General features: G+C 39.2%; 1 protein-coding gene across 3 annotated transcripts in view; it reads left to right on the top strand.

Annotated features, from left to right (window-relative positions):
* Positions 1-4284: 4284 nt before the first annotated feature.
* Positions 4285-19978, top strand: part of LOC130916123 (receptor-type tyrosine-protein phosphatase zeta-like) — a 129785-nt gene continuing 114091 nt past the window's right edge. For all 3 annotated transcript variants that reach the window (XM_057836580.1, XM_057836578.1, XM_057836581.1), the window contains exon 1: positions 4285-4567. In XM_057836580.1, coding sequence (XP_057692563.1) covers positions 4507-4567 — 61 coding nt within the window. In that variant the 5' untranslated portion in view covers positions 4285-4506. The remainder of the gene's footprint in view (positions 4568-19978) is intronic.

Here is a 19978-nt window from a genome sequence, read left to right as displayed (position 1 = left end):
AAATCAATAACTTGATGACTAAATCATGACTAAATACATCAAATAGTATGAAAAAAAATATTTGAAAAATTAATTTAAAAAATAAATGCATCAATATTTATTGTAAAACTGCATCAACACGTATTTTACAAAATCATTCATCCTCAATCAATTAAAATAAATCAGTAGTTCACATACAGTAAATATATCAATAAATATGATGGAATAGATCAATAGTGACAAACTACACTAAATATTAAAAAGAATTATAATATTTTAAAATGCATCACTAATAAAATACTTAAAAATATGAGAACAAACAACATTTTGTTAAACACACAAATAATTAAAAAAAAAAAAAAAAAAAAAAGGTTTCACTTTTGACTAGTTGAAATACACATATGCACACATGCACACCCACAGAGGGAGTTGAGTGAATTATGATTTCTGGGTCACTGCTGCTTTTTTAGTCTCATTTCAGAGCGAGGGGGCAGCCACATTCTGGGGTCAAAGCTCACACGCGCATGAGCATGCACTCATAGACGCGCACACGCGCATGCGCACACGCACGCACGTGAACATGCATACTCCACCACACACACACACATCTGCTCAGTTTCTCTGCATGCAGTGGTCAATGTGCGCTTTAATGCAGATAACTTCCAGCCGAGTGAACATCACTTGACTTTCCTTTGATTGACAGGCTGCACTAACATTCCTTCCATTCACAATATGTTTTTGAGCATATAACAGCAGTGCAGTGTGGGTAATGTAGGACACCAGTATTTAATAAGTAAGTATTTAGTAAGTTTATTCCCCTCATTCTAGGTCTAGGCTTTGCACTACATTACATTTCTAACAACCTACATATACCTGCTGTTCATTCCCATATATATTTTTTTTCATTTTACTTTATATATTCATTTCTATATTTTTGTCTTCTTTCTGAGTTTATTTGGATAAGATACGTAAGAATGCAGCTTGCAGCTTCCTCTCTGAAGCAAGGTCAAAGTAGAGCAATTCCACTTTCTTGCGAGCCACTTCATGGGTTTGCATGGGGGCATGCCTAGTTGCATTTGGAATAACAAAAAGTGTTTGTGTTGGAAAGTTGAGGCAGAACCTTCTCGAAGGCACGTGCCATCCCGTCAGTAAGTCTGTCCATCCATACATACATCGATCTGAATTTACCTTAACAGGTTGCACAGTCCATGTAGGCTACAAGTCGTTCAATCAGAATCATGAGCAGTTACCATTTTTTGTTTCATGCTATGCAATGAAAGTACCCAGATTGCGTTGATATTTAATTTTCTATTTGATGCTTGTATTGAAAAATGAAATCCGATTTGTCACGCTGCTCACAGTAAAGTAGCATGTACAGTGTATTCAATTACTTTTACAGCTGCGTTGTGTTCACTCGAATTGAGGCCTGTTACACAAATAAACATTGATCGTTTTTCTTGATAAGTTGGGTTGATAAATCTTATCTTCTCATATTCGAAGTTAATGCATTTCAGCGATGTGATTGGGCTAGCCAATTAAGTCTCATGGCTCTGCTTTAACTGCCAAACGTTTTCTGGGTGGTTCTAGTGCCGGTCCTATTATAGTATTATGGCAGTACTTCATTGTTCGTTTTTGGATTGTAAAACAGGTGGGTTCCACAAGTGCTTGTTGAAAAGATTTAGGGAACATGTCCAACATGTGTGTCCCCCGTCCCACTGTAATTATGCATATGATTCAAATTAACAGAATGGTCAGTTCATTTTGGGTCTGATTATTATTATTTTGATTTAATTTCATTATTTTGTATTGCATCCAACCTTAAGGTTCATGGGACGATGACAGCTGATCCCATCTTACTATGCGCAGGAGGTGGGGTTTTGGCTGGTGCCTACTAAAAATTTAGGAATAGCCTGGGTCCCCATACTTTCACATGCTATTGTATACTTGAATGGAAACTTACTATGGCATGCAAAACAGGACACCCTAACTTTGCCCAAACATTTTTATACCACTTTAAAACATTCACAACACAGTTATGCTTAGAGTCAGTTTAGAGCAGGGGTCTGCAAGTCCAGTCCTCGAGAGCCACTATCCAGCTTGTTTTCAATGTCTCCCTCCTTTAACACACCTCAATCAAATAATCAAGATAGTTATCAGATGAATCAGTTGGAACAAAGACCAGGACCCATTGCGGCCCTCGAGGACCGGTTTGCCCACCCCTGATTTAGAGCATGGGTGTTCAAACCTGTCCTTAAGGGCTGCTGAAGGTCCTGGTTTTTGTTCCTACCAATCGAGCACTGACAGGTTAACCAATGAAGTTTGTGCTAAAACAAGCAGCACCTGACTGCAATCAAATAATTACACTTGTGAGACACCAGATTGGTGAAAAGATGTCGTCTTGTTTTGTAGGAATGAAATCCAGCACCCACTGCGGCCCCATGTGGAATAGTTTGGACACCACTGCGATTTAGAGGGTACTAGCAGGGGTGAAAGTGGCTATAATTTCTTGCCGGAACTCCCCGACGTGAAGATCGCCACAGAGCCAGAAATTATGTTTATTCATTTATTTATTTATTTATTTATTCATTCTTTTTTTTTTTTTTTTTTTGGGGGGGGGGGGGGGTGTCAAACCTCTTAAACTATTGAAATGCAAAGAAAACTGTTTTAGCACAGTTATTTCTATAACACATACAAAAACTGATTTTCATCCAAAATTTATTTTTTTCAATGATTTGCAAAATAAAAGTTAACAAAAACAGCAATAACCCCAACCTCCATCTCCTAATTTTTATTTTCCCTCATTTTGTCACATACTAAATGCCAAATCTCAATTTTAACTACTTAAGAACATAGAATGTATATTAAAATTGAAGTTAATGTAAACATTTACTTTTTTTTAAAATAACCAATATATAAGTAACACACATTCAGAAAAATAAGTACAAATGACTTATAATATGCAGAGTGAAATGGAATATATTTTAAAGATTGCGCAAACATTGACTTTTTTTAATCATAAGGAAATGAATAAGTAGCCTAAGATAAATGAACAAATATAAGTCCAAAGTGCACATTGACAGCTAAAATGTTCTGAATCTCCCCATCAGAGAAAATAAAACAAAATATGATAAATAAGCCTCCTCAACTTTTTCGTTGCTCTTAAAGATTTGATCCATTTTATGTTGCATTGCCCTTTTTTTTTGTCGCATCAATTCAACAACCTTTTATTTATTTTATTTTATTTTTTTGCTGTTCCAGAAAACCTGCACATTTGAACCATTCAGTTAACTATCTCTGCTGATCACATGTCAGTATGTCAGCCAATTAAACTGATAAATGAGTCCAGGCGTTTTGCTTTGCTGCATGCATTCGCACATTGACGTGACTCATCATCGTCAGACTCAGATTACTGCAGCAGCTGGGGAAACCTCCATGCCGTCCGTGGAATAAAATAAATAATAAATATTGGTGGAAACGGATTATGCTACAAAAGCACTTTATTATGCTTGTTGTTAACACTTGTGTATGTAAATCTGATTTTGTTAAATTGTTTTCTTCTTGGAGATGAAATGCATGTGTGGCAGCTTAGCATTTTATTTTTATTTTTTTTCTACATAGCGTTTTGACAGTTGCCGTCATATTTTCAAAATCAAAGCACCGTGTACCGGCTCTGAATCTTATACCGGAACAACGTTCTGCCCCTGAATCTTATACCGGAACTGCGTTCTGGCCCTGAATCTTATACCGGAACTGCGTTCCTGACCGTTCTGGCCCACTTTCACCACTGACCACCCATTGATGTGTTTGAGAAGTACGAGTAAACAAGAGTACGCAGGTGTACATGCAAACTCTTTGTAGCTGAAGTGAGATCTCTGTGAGATGAATTGCTAGCCAGTCATCCATCCTGCCCCTATTTTTTGTATCTTTAATAATAATTCATTTCAAATTACTATTAATCATTACACTATTGATATATGAATGAACAGATTATAGTAAACAATAAAATATGGTAAACTATGTTTTTTGTGAGTTTTTTTAATCTATGCATTTTATTATTCCTCATCTTTTTTATAATAAAACTAGCATGATCTTTTAAGATGTCTGCAATTAAGAATTATTTAAAGAGTTATTTGCACCAATAAGCATTAAAATTAAATCAGCCTATTAAATTGAATTAAATGATAACGAAACACAAAAAAGATGTTGGCTTTATGTCAGTGTAGACCTTCATGCGCGCGGGGGGCGGTGCATGCAAGCTGGCGCGTCCCCGCCTTGCCGGGCTCATTGACAAAAAGAGAAAAGAGAGAAGCCAAGAGGTTGTCTGAGTCCTCAGAGGAGGAGTACGAAATACAAGTGGGGAAAAAAAGGAGAGGTGCATCGCTCGTCGGAGTTTGTTGAGGACGCGCAGCTGGAAAACTCGGAGGATCCGAGCGTAATGGATGCACTGTGAGGAAGTTTATTCGACTACGCTTGCACTGCCCTGCTGTACTCGGAACCCGGTTCGAGTCCGCGCGTCGGACAGCAGACATGGACGCGAATAGCGCGGCGCTGAGAGCCGCGCTGCACATCCTATTGACGCTTCAGCAAGGTCAGAGACGACAAGGCATTGCAGTCATTCACAATGAAATAAATCCAATCAACCCAATTAAAAATAAAGACAAAGTGCTGCAAAAACAAATGGAACGTAAAACACATGAAAATTGTAAAACAAAAATAAAGTTAAAGATTATGAAAACGAAGAAAATTATCAACATGAATAATGAGGGAGGAAAAATAAATATACAGCTCTTACAAACAACATCAATATGTACAAAAAGGGCCAAGTATTCTGAGCTGCTGTTCAGGTGCATGTACAAATGGTTCTGCTGTCATTTAGCATTTTTTAAAGTAAAATAAATAAATAAATAAATAAATAACTGGGATTCTAGCAGTGGCTGTGCTCCAAGTTGTTTGCGTCTTATAGTGGTTCCAGTGGTGACCGAATGGCACATTTCAACAAAACTCAAAAGTTTCAAAAGGTTGGAGTGCAGCAGAGTGCGTAAGAGACTTTCTTTGACAACACCCAAAGTCATTTTATCTTTCAATTTGGAAAAAGTTTTTCAGAGACATTTAGTGATTTACAGATTGCTCCAAAACAGATGTTATAACAGCTTAATTCTCCTGTGCAAAACATACATTCAGTGAGCATGTTTGTGAAAGGTGAAGCATCTGATGCAAACAGTCCTAGAGTTGGTGTTTGAAGTTGTTCTGTTGGTTTTGGTGTAAAGTGTTTCTGCTCCAAATAGGCTGTGGTCCAAAATTTGTGTTGCTGTTGTTGTTCATGTGTATACATACATTATACTGTATATACATATATGTGCATGTTTCTAATACTGGTGATAAAGAGAGTCCAATTTTAAATGAGTTGTTAGGTTATGGCAAGCAGTTTTCAAACATCAGATATCACAGCTCATGTGGTAATACAAAAGTAAACAATCCAAACCCTAAAAGTAAAGATAGTATATTGACAAAGAGATTCTGTAAATTGCGCCACAAAACAGCTCTGGTCTTGTGTATGTAATGGATGTCGCATGGTGTCCACGTCAAAGCAATTAGGCAAACAAAGTGCAATGATTTCATGTGTGTGTTATCTTGCAAATTATCATTCTCCTAATCGCTGATGGATAGACAGAATATGTTGTGGAGCTTGGGTTTGAAACAATTGAAGATTGCACCATTTTTGTAAAAAAAAAAAAAAAAAAAAAGAGAAATTCGCAATCCCAAGTTCAAGATTGGAGACAGTGGCAACTTTTGAGTTTGAGCCCATTCATTCATTCATTCATTCATTCATTCATTCATTCATTCATTCATTCATTCATTCATTCATTCATTCATTCATTCATCGTCGGTCCTGCTTATCCTCATGAGGGCCGAGGGAATGCCGGAGCCAATTCAAGTTACACCTGAAGGCAGGTTACACCCTCAATTGATTCTAGGGCTGCAGCAATCAAATATTTTTGTAATCGAGTATTCGACTTAAAATTCTCTCGATTAATTGAGTAATCGGATAAAACTTTTTTTTTTTTAGGTAAAGAGCGATTATAAATATGCATGAGAAACCAAGACATTTCATCTAATACTGAACCATTTTCAGTCAATGTCTTTATTTTCGAAGTATTTTGTTGAAAACAGCCAACAACAGCTTTATTATGTTTTTATTTTACACCCTCATCACTCTACAGAGCTATGTTTGTACAGATTAAATGAAGCCTGCATGTAAGACACGTTTGCCACGCATCGACAGTAGTCATAACTGATAGAAACCTAGCCCTCTGCAGGGCTAACGTTACGTGAGCAAGGGACGGTAATGTTAATCTTATTTATTTGCACTGAGAAGTCTACTGCTTTAAGATGGCGGCTGTTTACTAACGCCGCCGAGTCTGTCATTTCGCATCGAGTTCTATATGCATGTGATATCTATGCAGTGTTGTTAATAACGGCGTTACAATATAACGGCGTTACTAACGGCGTTATTTTTTTCAGTAGTGGGTAATCTAATTAATTACTTTTCTCATCTTGGCAACGCCGTTACCGTTACTGAGGACGGAAAGGCATGCGTTACTATGCGTTACTATATTGGTCGAAAAGTCTGAGGGAAACGGACTCACCGAGACGACAGAGCAGGAGTATGGAGGAGACAAGAAAGTTGTGACGCCGAGCAAACGCGATGCTAGGTAGCTCCAATAATACATGTTGTAGCCGATAGCTAGTACAAACTACGCGAGCATGTTATGGTAGATATGGTAGACATGATAGATATCACACGTACTGTACATAGATATAACTAGATGCAAAATGACAGACATAGCACTAAATGAGTTAGTAGACAGCCGCCATCTTAAAGCAGTACTTTTTAGGACGGCTCTGTTGTAGAGAACCTTCCTAGCGAACCTAAGTAACTTTTTATCTAAAATACTTCTAAATCGGCAAAATCTTGACTTGAATCTATCTTTAAATGATGAAACAGTTTGAAAACTTTCATATGTCGAAAGTAGAGAGAAGGGAACTAATGCAATAATGGGAGCAATTTTAACAACTTTTAACAGCTGATTCAGGGTAAAGGGTAAATTAGGGTAAAGAATTGGGCTCGGGCCAATTGTACCAAAAACCTTCACAAAAAACTTCACATAGTGTGGCCAATGTTTTTTTTTTTTTTTTTTTTTTTTTGAGGAAAAAAAAAAAAAAAAGTAATTATCACCAATTACTTTGCCAAGTAACTAATTACTCTTACATTCAGGTAATTGAGTTACTAACGCAATTACTTTTTGGGAGAAGTAATTTGTAACTATAATTAATTACTTTTTTTCAGTAAGATTAACAACACTGTATCTATGTGACGCACCAGACGCTACCTGCTACCACCGTAGAATCATGCTGGTGTAGTTTTTAGCAACGTCGGCATAGTTTGTAGCGGCTCTCAGCTGCAGTCAGTTTTTTTTTTTTTTTTTCGCTTCTTCCTGTACGCACGTGACGTCAGCGCTTTGTCCCGCATTAAAAGTAGTCCGGGTAAAACGTGATGCTTAGAGCTGCTAAATTAAACGATTCCTCGAGGCGAATAAAATTACTCAGATCAGTTTTTAAACTCGAGTATTCGTTTCAGCTCTAATTGATTCCCAGCCAATCGCAGAGCACAAGGAGGCAGACAACCATTCACACACACCCCATTCCAGAATTTAGAGTGTTCAACCAGCCTACCATGCAAGTTTTTGGGATGTGGGATGAAAACCGAATTACCCAGAGAAAATCCACACAGGCACTGAGTGAACATGCAAATGCCACACAGGAAGGCCAGAAGCCCTTGATTCAACCCTTGATCTCAGAACTATGTGGCCGATGTGCTAACCATTCTACTAGCGTGCCGCCGACTTTAAGGCCAATATGAGAAAAATAATTGTTTCATGATATGGAGCTTCAATTGTTCATTCAAAGGGCCTGATAAAGGAAGTTGCGACAAGCATAATATCTGTTTCTGGATTTTTGCAAATCCAAATTTAGTATGCACTTGCTCTATTTTTCCCATGAAAGTGGTGAATATTTTCCCCAGTAGAGTGGTACCTCTATGTACAAAGTTAATTCGTTCCAGGACCTTGTTTGTAAGTCAAAATGGTCGTATGTCGAGCAGGATTTTCCCATGAGAATACATTATAATTCCATAATTCATTCCTCAGCCCGAATTCCTACACTGAATCCTTAATAAATACTGCTGGTGTTATTGCAAATAGCAATTACACAGAGCAAAACAAATAAATTATGAATAAAAATAGAAATAATAATATAATAATTGTAATAATAATAATAATAATAATAATAATACCTGTAACGAATCGGGTTCTAATGTGGCGAGTGTGTTTTGCATGGTGTACTTGAACGCATCACGTGGCTGACTTGACAGAGTGAGATAGGACTTTTTATTTTCACTTTTCATGTTCATCTGCGGCGGACAGTAGGTGTGTTGTGTTACAGAAGTTGATGGAATAAATGATTAGAACCCTGAATGAAGCTGGTGATTTCTTTGGCGATGTTACCACAATAATAATTGTCACCCTAACTTATAAACACTGGCGAACGGAGGTCGGAGGAGGACCATTGACAGTAGACATTCTACGGCCGTATTGTCGAGCCAGTTGACGGATTTTTCACAGATATTTTTCCATCTTCATTTCAATAGTAAGCATCACCTTTTTCCTTTTTTCACCACCTGCACTAACATTCTTGGAACCCATGTTGATTTCTCTCGCAAGAAAATCCACAGTGCGTCCGTCTTACGGAAAAACAAAAAACTGCTTCGCTTTCATAAATCGTTGTATTTCGAGCATGTTGTCGGATGTAGAAACAAACGGCGAGTCAAATTATATGTCGGATGTCGAAAAGATCGTGTGTTGAAATGATCGTACGTCGAGGCACCACTGTTTCCCCATAAACATGAATGTATACCTGTGGCTCTGTTAATTTTTTTGTTTAAAGGGATGGTTATCTGCAAATATCACTTTTGTTGAGCTTTTAATCACGCTATATGGTTAATCCCTGGTTAAAAACACAGTCAGAGTGTATTTTTTCTAAACCATTCACTTATGTTTGAGAAATCGTTAAATCTGTCCTGTCTGCCGGTGGGGGCTGCTGAAATGCTCGGTGGTATCTACCTCCGCCTCCTTCCCCAAACTCCTCCTCTGCTCTGATGTGTGCCGCACTGCTGCCTCTCCCCTGCACCCTGCCTCCCCTCCCCCTCAACACAAGTTGCAGATAATGCTACAGCTTAGGTAACACTCGGGCAGATTGCAAGTGGGAGGAAAAACGCACACAGCAGCTTTTTAAAATTTTTATTACAAAATGTCGAAGAAGAAATGCAAATTTGATGCAAAAGAGAGTTATCTCTTTTTACACATTTAAAGGATGAACTGCTTTGTCAGAAATAGCTGGACTATGAAGCGACACAGTCGCATTTCCAGCCGTTTGAGACAGCCATGATGCAAAGACAAGTTCATAATAAGTCGTGTATTAAATATATAGGTTTCACAAATCAAATCAAGGTTAAAATTGTTACTGGAATGTACTTTTATGCAACTTTAGCAAGAAACTTCTGAAGTGCTAACACATAAAAAACGTTTTTTGATAAGGTACGGTAGTGGACGTTTGATATAGTCAAAGTAACAGAATCTACTTTTCCCAGCTCTGTTTTTGCGCTTCCTAGCGGAACTTGCATTTCTGAATGCGCTCATGAATATTCACCTTTTAACGAGCATGTAGTTGTTTACTATGGATTGGAGTAGAAGCAGCCAGGAAGGAGGCGCTTTGGATCTGGATCTCTTTCTCCAAAGATTAGCCCAGAACTTGGCAACAAGAGTGTGGAGATGTGAAGACTGCTTTTGTTGGAGGGCCAGCAGCCACTTTGGCTTTGGAGGTTTAGCCGTCGGGTTTGGATGCGCCGAAACATTGCTCTCTAATCACCACCGATGTGGATTTTTATAATGGTGATCAAAATAGTTCACTCAAAATTCCCTAGACTTTATGCGGGATAATTAATCATTCCCCAATCATTATTCTGTAGTAACTTGCAATATATCCTAATTCAAAGCACCCATATCCTAACCCCTTGATGCCAGAATTTTATATTTAGAAAAATATTCATGAGCTCACGTTAGGCGTTAGAGGAATGGTTACAACTTTGTATATGCACATGAAAAGTGACAAATAAATGAAAATAATGAAAAAGAGGGGAATGTTTTCTTCAATGCATTGGATAAATAATTCATCCCTCTCCAATTAAATTAATTGAAATGCCAATAATCTGTTCAAGTCGCTAAAAAAATTACAACTAAAATGTTTGCACTGTGATTAACTTATTCAGTGGCAGCAATTTTACCCGCAAAAAAAGCATCCACTTGACTGTTTTTAAGGATTTCTACTTATCTTTCTAGACAAACTGAATATTGCACTTATTGTCATGTCTTGACGTAATGTAACATATGAAGGAAAACTCTTCTTTCACCAGGATAAAATGTTGGCCTCTCTACCATTTTTTCTTTTTCAGTAATCAGCAATTCATCTATCATATGGTTTAGTGGCAAGCTGCAAAAAGGATGTACAAGGAAGACTTGGTTAAATGGACTGGACCTGTCTGGTACATAAGCCATTTGTGGTACCACTGTCTGTCCCATTAATTGCGCAACCACGGCCTGCTGTCCGTCTCACCGTCCATCTGGTTATTGGCCTAATATTCTTTTCAGTTGGCTGTCCAGTTGTCCTTCCCACAATCTGTTTTGATTTTCCTACCATCCATCCCACAATGTGTTTATCCCACCGTCCATCACGCCACCTCCTCGTCAGACCTGAATGATGCTGTCACAGTGGAGATTTGTTTAGTAACAGTAGCAGACTGAGGGTGCACTTCAGGGGGGCTAGAGAAAAGACAGGGTGAGTTTCACGCGGGGGGTGAGCCATCGAGCGTGGGGGGCATTTAAGCATGACGGCACCACCATTTGTCCCGAAGACGCCGTCACAAGGAGAAAAAAACTCATGTATTGGCACTCGCAGCAGCGAGAGCAGGAGTTCATTCGGGTTAAAGACCTTAATGCGCATCGAATTTATTCGTCTACATTTACAATCACATCAATTTTTGACTGGCAGCTTCCGTTTAAATAGCTTTTCACTTCTTGTCCAGAAAGCAACGTTGAATTAATTATGTTATCTGCTACACAAATGAGAAAGTATTCTCAATGGCAAAAATGATCATTACTTTATTGATATACAACCATGAAACCCGTTGTAAGGGAAATGCGTGGTTTGAGGTGAACAGAAGTGACTTCTTTACATATAATTTATCCTATGAATTGCATCATCTTGTCTGTTGATGCTGACACACAATTTCTACACCTACCTGAACTCACAGGAGGCATACTAGTACATGCACTGTTTGCGTGTACATTGGCTGAATTTACTCTTTCCATGTCTATATATTTTATTTTCAAGTTATTATTTTGTGTTTTCTGAAGGTTTTTTTCCATTTGAGACTGTTTTTCTGTTGAGTGTTGTGTAACAGACAAGTTGAAGACACCAAGGCATTAGTGGAACAAATCAGAGCTTGGCCATGGGTGAGGAATATGACCTGGTCCCTCAAACCCAAATAAAAAAGTTCATCATAACATCATTTCAAAACATACAGTATGTCTTTTTGAAGTCCATCAAATGACATAAACGAGATGAAACCAAGAGAAGAACAAAAATAGGAAGCTAAATAGCCACTAATAATAAAACAAAACAAGTTCAAAGCATTTCATCATCACTGAGAGTGACCACATCATTTTGCACACTGTCTTTCTCATTTTTAGATCAGATTAACTAATGAGATCATCGTAGGTTTTTAGCCTATAGACCCTACCCACCGACGTCACAAAATCACGTGATCGCTGTATTGTTCCGCCCCATTGTCCGTCATTTTGTGTCTGTATTATCAATGGTCTCAATTGATCGAGCAATTTATAATGCATTTCATGGAAGACCCGGTGCTTTCGGATGCCGTAAACTCACTGGATGCGTTGCATAAAAGGCGTTATGTGGAAAAGCTTCAGTTAATCCATTCGCCAGATCCATATTTGATGCCGAAATTGATGTTTTTCGACCCGCCGTCTTCGCCGTCTTTGCCTGACATCTGCTAGCTACCCTGATATTTACAACTATCTTGTCCACACAAAATCAGCCTATTCTCACGAAAGTTTGAAAAACTTTAAGAGCTTGGAGGCTTATAAATACTTCGTTGCTGGTTGGGTGAAACAGGTCCTCCTCCACGAAAATTCAAAATCTTTTGTTCTTGCTAACATCCACTGTCAAGTCTAATGTATTTCATGTCATTTGTCAATGGAGCTAGGGCTTTTAATGTTTATATGGTTTAGCGATAGCACTCTCACTACATACATACGTGTATGTTGTCGGTGATTAGCCTAGCAATGATCTTAATTGTGGTTGTCAGCCCAAAACCCTCTAAATATATATTAAATGCATCTTACCAGATATAAAATGACTACTACATAATCTGTGGTAATCGTTTGGAGCCCAGTTTTCTCATCGAATTGCAGCAGCCCATCTCGCTCTCCTCACCGGGTCTCTCGGAATCCGGTAGAACTTCAAGTCTCTCCGTCTATCTTCTCTGTTATTGCAACCGACTGCCACACGCGCCTTCACCATTTTGATTATTAATGTTAACGAGCAGAAAAACACGCCGTAAATAGGAGGAATGTACGTAGCCGTAACAGGTAAACACGATGTGTTGACGGACAATTGGGCGGTACCAGTCATGAGGGCGGAGTTGTGACGTCACGTGGGTAGGGTCTATAGCAGGGGTGGGCAAACCGGTCCTCGAGGGCCGCAGTGGGTCCTGGTCTTTGTTCCAACTGATTCAGCACACACAGTATAACCAATGAGGTTTCAGTGGAAACAAGGAGCACCTGACTGCAATCAACTGATTGCACTTGTAAGAAACCAGATTGGTGAAAGGCTGTCCTCATGATGGGTATGAACAAAAACCCGCACCCACTGCGGCCCTTTGTGGGATTAATTGCCCACCCCTGGTCTACAGTATATCATGATGGTCTGGCTCTACCTTGGAGCAGCTATGGCACATGCCGAGTCCTTATATTTCACTGCTATACAGTCGAGAATAAAAGAAGGGCTTTTTAAAAGCTAGTCTCTGGCTACAGAAACAACTACTGTCAACATTTTACAACCTAATACAAATTTCTATTTTTGTATACCATCAAAATCTTGACCAAAGAAATTATGTGTTATACTAGGTTATGGCAGTTACTGTAATTTTTGGACTATTTGCTGCCCCTGATTACAAGCCTCACCCAGTACATTTTTAAAGGAAAAAACATTTTGTACATATATACAGAGGGCAAATAAGTATTTGTCAACCACTTATTGTGCAAGTTCTCCCACTTGAAAATATTAGAGAGGCCTGTAATTGTCAACATGGGTAAACCTCAACCACGAGAGACAGAATGTGGGAAAAAATAACAGAAAATCACATTGTTTGATTTTTAAAGAATGTATTTGCAAATCATGGTGGAAAATACATATTTGGTCAATACCAAAAGTTCATCTCAATACTTTGTTATGTACCCTTTGTTGGCAATAACGGAGGCCAAACGTTTTCTGTTACTCTTCACAAGCTTCTCACACACCGTTGCTGATATTTTGGCCCATTCCTTCATGCAGATCTCCTCTAGAGCAGTGATGTTTTGGGGCTGTCGTTGGGCAACACGGACTTTCAACTCCCTCCACAGATTTTCTATGGGGTTGAGATCTGGAGACTGGCTAGGCCACTCCAGGACCTTGAAATGCTTCTTATGAAGCCACTCCTTTGTTGCCCTGGCTGTGTGTTTGGGATCATTGTCATGCTGAAAGACCCAGCCACGTCTCATCTTCAATGCCCTTGCTGATGGAAGGAGATTTTCACTCAAAATCTCTCGATACCTGACCACATTCATTCTTTTTTTTTACACAGATCAGTTGTCCTGGTCCCTTTGCAGAAAAACAGCCCCAAAGCATGATGTTTCCATCCCCATGCTTCACAGTGGGTATGGTGCAATTCAGTATTCTTTTTCTTCCAAACAAGAGAACCTGTGTTTCTACCAAAAAGTTCTATATTGGTTTCATCTGACCATAACACATTCTCCCAGTCCTCTACTGGATCATCCAAATGCTCTCTCGCGAACCGCAGACGGGCCTGGACGTGTACTTTCTTCAGCAGGGGGACATGTCTGGCAGTGCAGGATTTGAGTCCCTGGCGGCGCATTGTGTTACTGATAGTAGCCTTTGTTACTGTGGTCCCAGCTCTCTGTAGGTCATTCACTAAGTCCCCCCGTGTGGTTCTGGGATTTTTGCTCACCGTTCTTGTTATCATTGTGATGCCACGGGGTGAGATCTTGCATGGGGCCCCAGATCGAGGGAGATTATCAGTGGTCTTGTATGTCTTCCATTTTCTAATAATTGCTCCCACAGTTGATTTCTTTACACCAAGCGTTTTACCTATTGCAGATTCAGTCTTCCCAGCCTGGTGCAGGTCTACAATTTTGTCTCTGGTGTCTTTCGACAGCTCTTTGGTCTTGGCCATTGTGGAGTTTGGAGTGTGACTGACTGAGATTGTGGACATGTGTCTTTTATACCTATAATGAGTTAAAACAGGTGCCATTAATACAGGTAACGAGTGGTGCCTCGTTAGAAGAAGTTAGACCTCTTTGACATCCAGAAATCTTGCTTGTTTGTAGGTGACCAAATAGTTATTTTCCACTCTAATTTGGAAATAAATTATTTAAAAATCAAACAATGTGATTTTCTTGGTGAGTTTTTTTCTGTCTCTCATGGTTGAGGTTTACCCATGTTGACAATTACAGGCCTCTCTAATCCTTTTAAGTAGGAGAACTTGCACAATTGGTGGTTGACTAAATACTTATTTGCCCCACTGTAAGCTTCTCCTGTCTATAAGCCGAGTGTGCCCACATAGTAACATGAGATATTTACAAAGAAATACAGCGTTTTCTAAAGTTTAATAACATACCTTAACTTTTCTTTCCAAACAGCGCCAGCAACACGGCGGTTACATAGCAGCAACAGGGCAGTTACATAGCAGCAACACGGTAGTACAGCACTAACTGGGCTGGTTATTAGAAGCATAAAAGTCTTTGTTAGCCATCTTCATCTTCTTCCTGTGCACTGAAACCATGGAAGTCTTCACCCTCAGTGTCGGATTTGAATAGGCTCATATACACTTTGCCACGCACCTTCTCAGTCTTTTTTCGTTTTTGCTTTTAATTTCTCATAATGAGGCAAATTCAATCCTGAGCTTGTGTCGTCCTCTTCGTCACGCAGCAGACCGGCTTTTCGAAACTCGTTGGCGATGGTGGATTTTTTTCACACTGCGCCCCGCTGTCAGGATCCACTGGCAGACTTGTGCAAAAGTTGATCTTCGCATGCGGCCAGTTTTGGTAAACGATCTCTCGCCACCGGTCATCCAAGCCTCCCAATCAACTCGGAGTGCCACTTTAAATGCACGATTCACACTAATGTCAAGCTTTTACCTTAAAAGCTACGTCATATGTATTTCCTCATGTGGGTCTACGAATTTTACTCATGCACAAAGATGAGGATCTGCTACTTTTATTCATGCGCAAAGCACAAAGTTAAATTACAGGTAATAGTGTAAACTAGCGTCTTCCTCGACACATGTATTCCACGTGTCTCACTCTTACTTTTTATGCTCGAGCGTCCCTGGCGGCCGTTAGAAAAATCGTTAAATTGGCCGCATCATTGCACACGCCGCAGGATTCAAAATGAGGGAAAAAAGTAGCGACTTGTAGTCCGGAAATTACAATATATAAACGAAGGCAAGGCCGCTGTTTCCAATTTCGGTAATGTTTTTGTTTTTTTGTCCCCCCCTAAATTCCCTGTTTCTTTTTGCTTTGACACTTTGAATTCATGTTACTGTTACTGTTCCAGTTAAGCGTTTCAGTATTCTGATGTTTTTTTTTTTTTTCACTCAAGTGACTGTCATACAGCACAATATTTAAATAGTTTACATACTAGATGTCAATCCTGTTATGTTTAATTGGCAACCATGACTTATCTTAATCAAATATATCAATAGACTTTATATACTGTACCATTAAATAACCCAAATATGTGAGCTAGATCCTCATGCTTAAGCTTGTGGAGAGGTTTATAACTGCTCTCCAACCCGAGCCCCTGTGAGGTCCGGGTCCAGGGGCAGCTGCCCTGCCACCTGACCTTCAAGCTCCTTCCTTGCACCAAGGCATATTTTAGATATTACACATAATTTGAACAATAAAAGCACTTTCATGTGAAAATATCCCGCAATACAGTGGTGTCTACTGCATTTGTTCACTTAATTTGCGGCTTTTGAAAATTATAAATGTTAAAATGTGTCATTTAAAAATATATATATACAGTGCTGCTCAAAAGTTTGTGAACCCCCTCAACATTTTGGAATTTTCTATTATTTCAACCTGATTTCCTAATCAATCAATTCAGTAGTTTTTTTTTTGTTTTTTTAACAGTTGTGTTGTCGAGACTAAATTAAAAAGAGTTTTCATCAACTGATGTAGGTGCAAAATTGAACTGTTTGGTCACAACCAAAACCGCCATGTCTGGCGAAAAGTCAACACTGCATACCACCAAAAGAACCTTCTCCCAACAGTGAAGCATGGAGGTGGGAATGTCAAGATCTGGGCTTGCTTTTCATCCTCAGGACCTGGACAACTCCACATAGTCCAGGGAATCATGAATTCTGAGGAATATTGTCAAATCCTAGAACATAACCTGACGCCATCTGTTTTGAAGTTAAAGCTTGGCAGAAGGTGGATCATGCAACATGATAATGATCCAAAGCATTCCAGCAATACAACCAAGGAATGGCTGAAAAAGAAGAAGATTCGTGTTCTGGACTGGCCCAGTCAAAGTCCTGACCTAAATCCCATTGAAATGCTGTGGCGGGACCTGAAGCGAGCAGTTCATGCCAGACGCCCATCAAACCTCTCTCAACTGACTGCGTTCTGCAAGGAAGAATGGGCAAAAATCCCCCAAAGTAGATGTGAGAGGCTGATTAGTCACTACAGAAACCGTTTGGTTGAGGTAATCTCTGCAAAAGGAGGCGCAATATCCTATTAACTGAAGGGGTTCACATACTTTTGCACACATGATATCTGAGTTTTTCTTAAATCAACCACTTTTGTTAAATAAAGAATGACAATATAACTATTTCTTTTGTTTCAGTCCATTATTTGGAATGTCAGTATTGTGGATTTGGGTATAACTTAACATTTAATAAGGTTATTTTAGTTTTTTTTACAAAAAATCTGACCATCGCTGTGGGGTTCACAAACTTTCGAGCAGCACTGTATTTGCTAATGGTAAAAATGAAGTAGCATCACATTGTTGGCATCATCACAGCAAAAATATTTTTTGTGAACACAAACCTTTGTGTCTGTCATTATTTATTCTCTTCTAGTTCTTTTCTTGCAGCTCCTCTTAAACTCTCGTTTTCTTTCGTTCTTTCACTTTCTCCATCGCGTTGTCCCACATTTCTCCAGTCTTGTAAATTCACTGAACCCCCCTCTTTTCCCCTGCTTAGCCCCTTCATGTTTTTAATCCTCATTTGTCCCCCCAGTGAGTGATGAGAGCTGTTGAGAGCTTTTTGGTTGGCCAAGCATCTTGTCTTTGCTGGTGTACTCCTGGCACCCTGCCACCTTTCTCGTCCTCCAAAACCTCAGTAGATGCTGTAATTGATGACAGGGTGAGGGCAAGGGGTTGGTTGGAGGCTTTCCTAAGAAATTCCCTAACGTGATGAAACCTTGCATGAAGTGATTACAGTGGTGTCTTACCAAAATTAGTTCAAATTTCTCAATGACAGAATGTTTTTAAGCAGTTTGTCATTAATATTTTCAAAGTCAACATCCATTTAATTAGTGTATGGTTCTATTGTCTTTAAAATGCATTGACTTATCATTCCACGAATGTTTCACAATAGCTGGCGGTATTTCGGACCATTCCTGATAATAGAACTAGTTTGAGTGAGCCAGTTGTATTTGTTGATCGCATGTCTTTTTAGTTTTGCCCATTTCAATTAGGATTAGGATAAGAGTTTAGAGGTTACCACCGCAAAACAGTTCCTTAGTTATCCTTAAGCCACTTCGTGGCCTCTCACTTTTCTGGAATTTGGCAATTAGAAAAACCATTAAAACCCGAACTGATGTAAATGAGAAAAAAATGGTCTAAGAACATGTCTCACAGTAAGAAAAATGTGTCTTTTCCAATGAGCTGTATGCGTGGTTAGCACGTCTACCTCACGGTTCTGAGATCAACGGTTCAATCCCAGGCTTCTGCCTTCCTGTGTGGACTTTGCATGTTCTCGCCATGCCTGTATGAGTTTTCTCTGGGTCCTCTTGTTTCCTTCCACATCCCAAAAAGATGCATGGTAAGCTGGTTGAACACTCTAAATTCCCAAAGTATGTATGTGTGCGTGAATGGTTGGTTGTCTCGGTGTGCCCTGAGATAGGCTGGCAACCAAAAGCGTACCGCACGTAACACTTCACCTTTGCTCATCAATATTCATGACATTAGCAATGGTTGCTAGGAGGGTCAAACTCACATTTGTCTCTCATGCTAGATGCATGCAAATAGTGTACGAACAACATATTTACTGAGCTAAACTTACCAATTCTGTCCGAAAATGATGTCGCTGATGTCAAATTCACCGATAAAAATGTGAAAGAACATGCAAATGTAAAGAGATGGCTTGAGTGTTGAGGGCTGAAAAAGATGAGAAAAATAGCTGACCTGATCCTGATCCAGATCCTGATCCTTTTTTATCGGCACCTGTTTCTTGTGTTTTGCCTTACGCCACTAACAATGACATTCTCGCTATCCTTTACCACCATATGCCCTGTTTTTCTTATATATTATATCCTCTGGCTGTCTTACGTCTCTGATCGTTCTTGGAGGTAATTTATATAGCTCTTTTTGTGTAGCGATCGCAAATGCTACTCAGTGACAACCAACGAACACTTTTAATATTTTCACTAATAACAAATCTTAATTCTATTTATTTATTTCCACTTCCGTGTCACTAAGGTTATATCATTACAACAGAAAAGGCCAAACATAGCTTTTTTTTATTAATTTATTTAAATATACGTACAGTGGGGAGAGATCAAATACTTGTTCTCCCCACTGTATTTTAAAAAATAGGCCTACATGACTGTTGTGATATGTGAATATAACTTTAATTTTTTTCAGGTCATTCATTGTCGGACAGAAGCAGTAAGGCAAAATGCTATGCTAAAAAAATCAGTAAAAATATTAAAATGGCTTACTTCTTCAGGGCAGGCTGTGGCGGGCAATGGATCAGGATTGTCATCTGTAGGACCATGAACAAAATGTTTACTGCATATGAAGGTGAATTGCTTTACCTTGCTGGTGTTAAACTGGTCTTTTGGACGTCCGCACAAGTTGATCCATTGTTCACATTTTTTCCCTCTGAGTTTTTGGCTTCGGGAAATGTGTAAAGAAACATTCTTAATATGTGGACGTTCGTAATGTCTAGAATCATGTTTACAAGTTTCATGGCAATAGTGGTTACAACGCATGTTCTTTTTTGAAGATTACCGACAGAAAACAAGCAGTATTAGCATGGGTTGTGTGCGAATGCGCTTCTATGTTGACCCCCTTCCGGTTTACGATGGTGACGTCACGCAGCCTTGCGGTCTAAAAATCGCATTCGTGCGGTACGCTATTCAGGGTGTACCCCGCCCATTGCCTATGGTTAGCTGGAATAGGCGTCAGTACCCCAGCAACCCTCGTGAGGATAGGCGGCATGGAGGATGAATGAATATCCAGGCACTACTATGTTTTTAAAATGTATTTTTTAAAATATAACTTAGACGTGAATCAC

This window comes from Corythoichthys intestinalis, chromosome 5, assembly GCF_030265065.1.
Source record: "Corythoichthys intestinalis isolate RoL2023-P3 chromosome 5, ASM3026506v1, whole genome shotgun sequence".
In the NCBI taxonomy this organism is placed as follows: Eukaryota; Metazoa; Chordata; class Actinopteri; order Syngnathiformes; family Syngnathidae; genus Corythoichthys; species Corythoichthys intestinalis.
The sequence above is the reverse complement of the archived record's forward strand: the minus strand, read 5'-3'. Positions and strand labels throughout refer to the sequence as shown.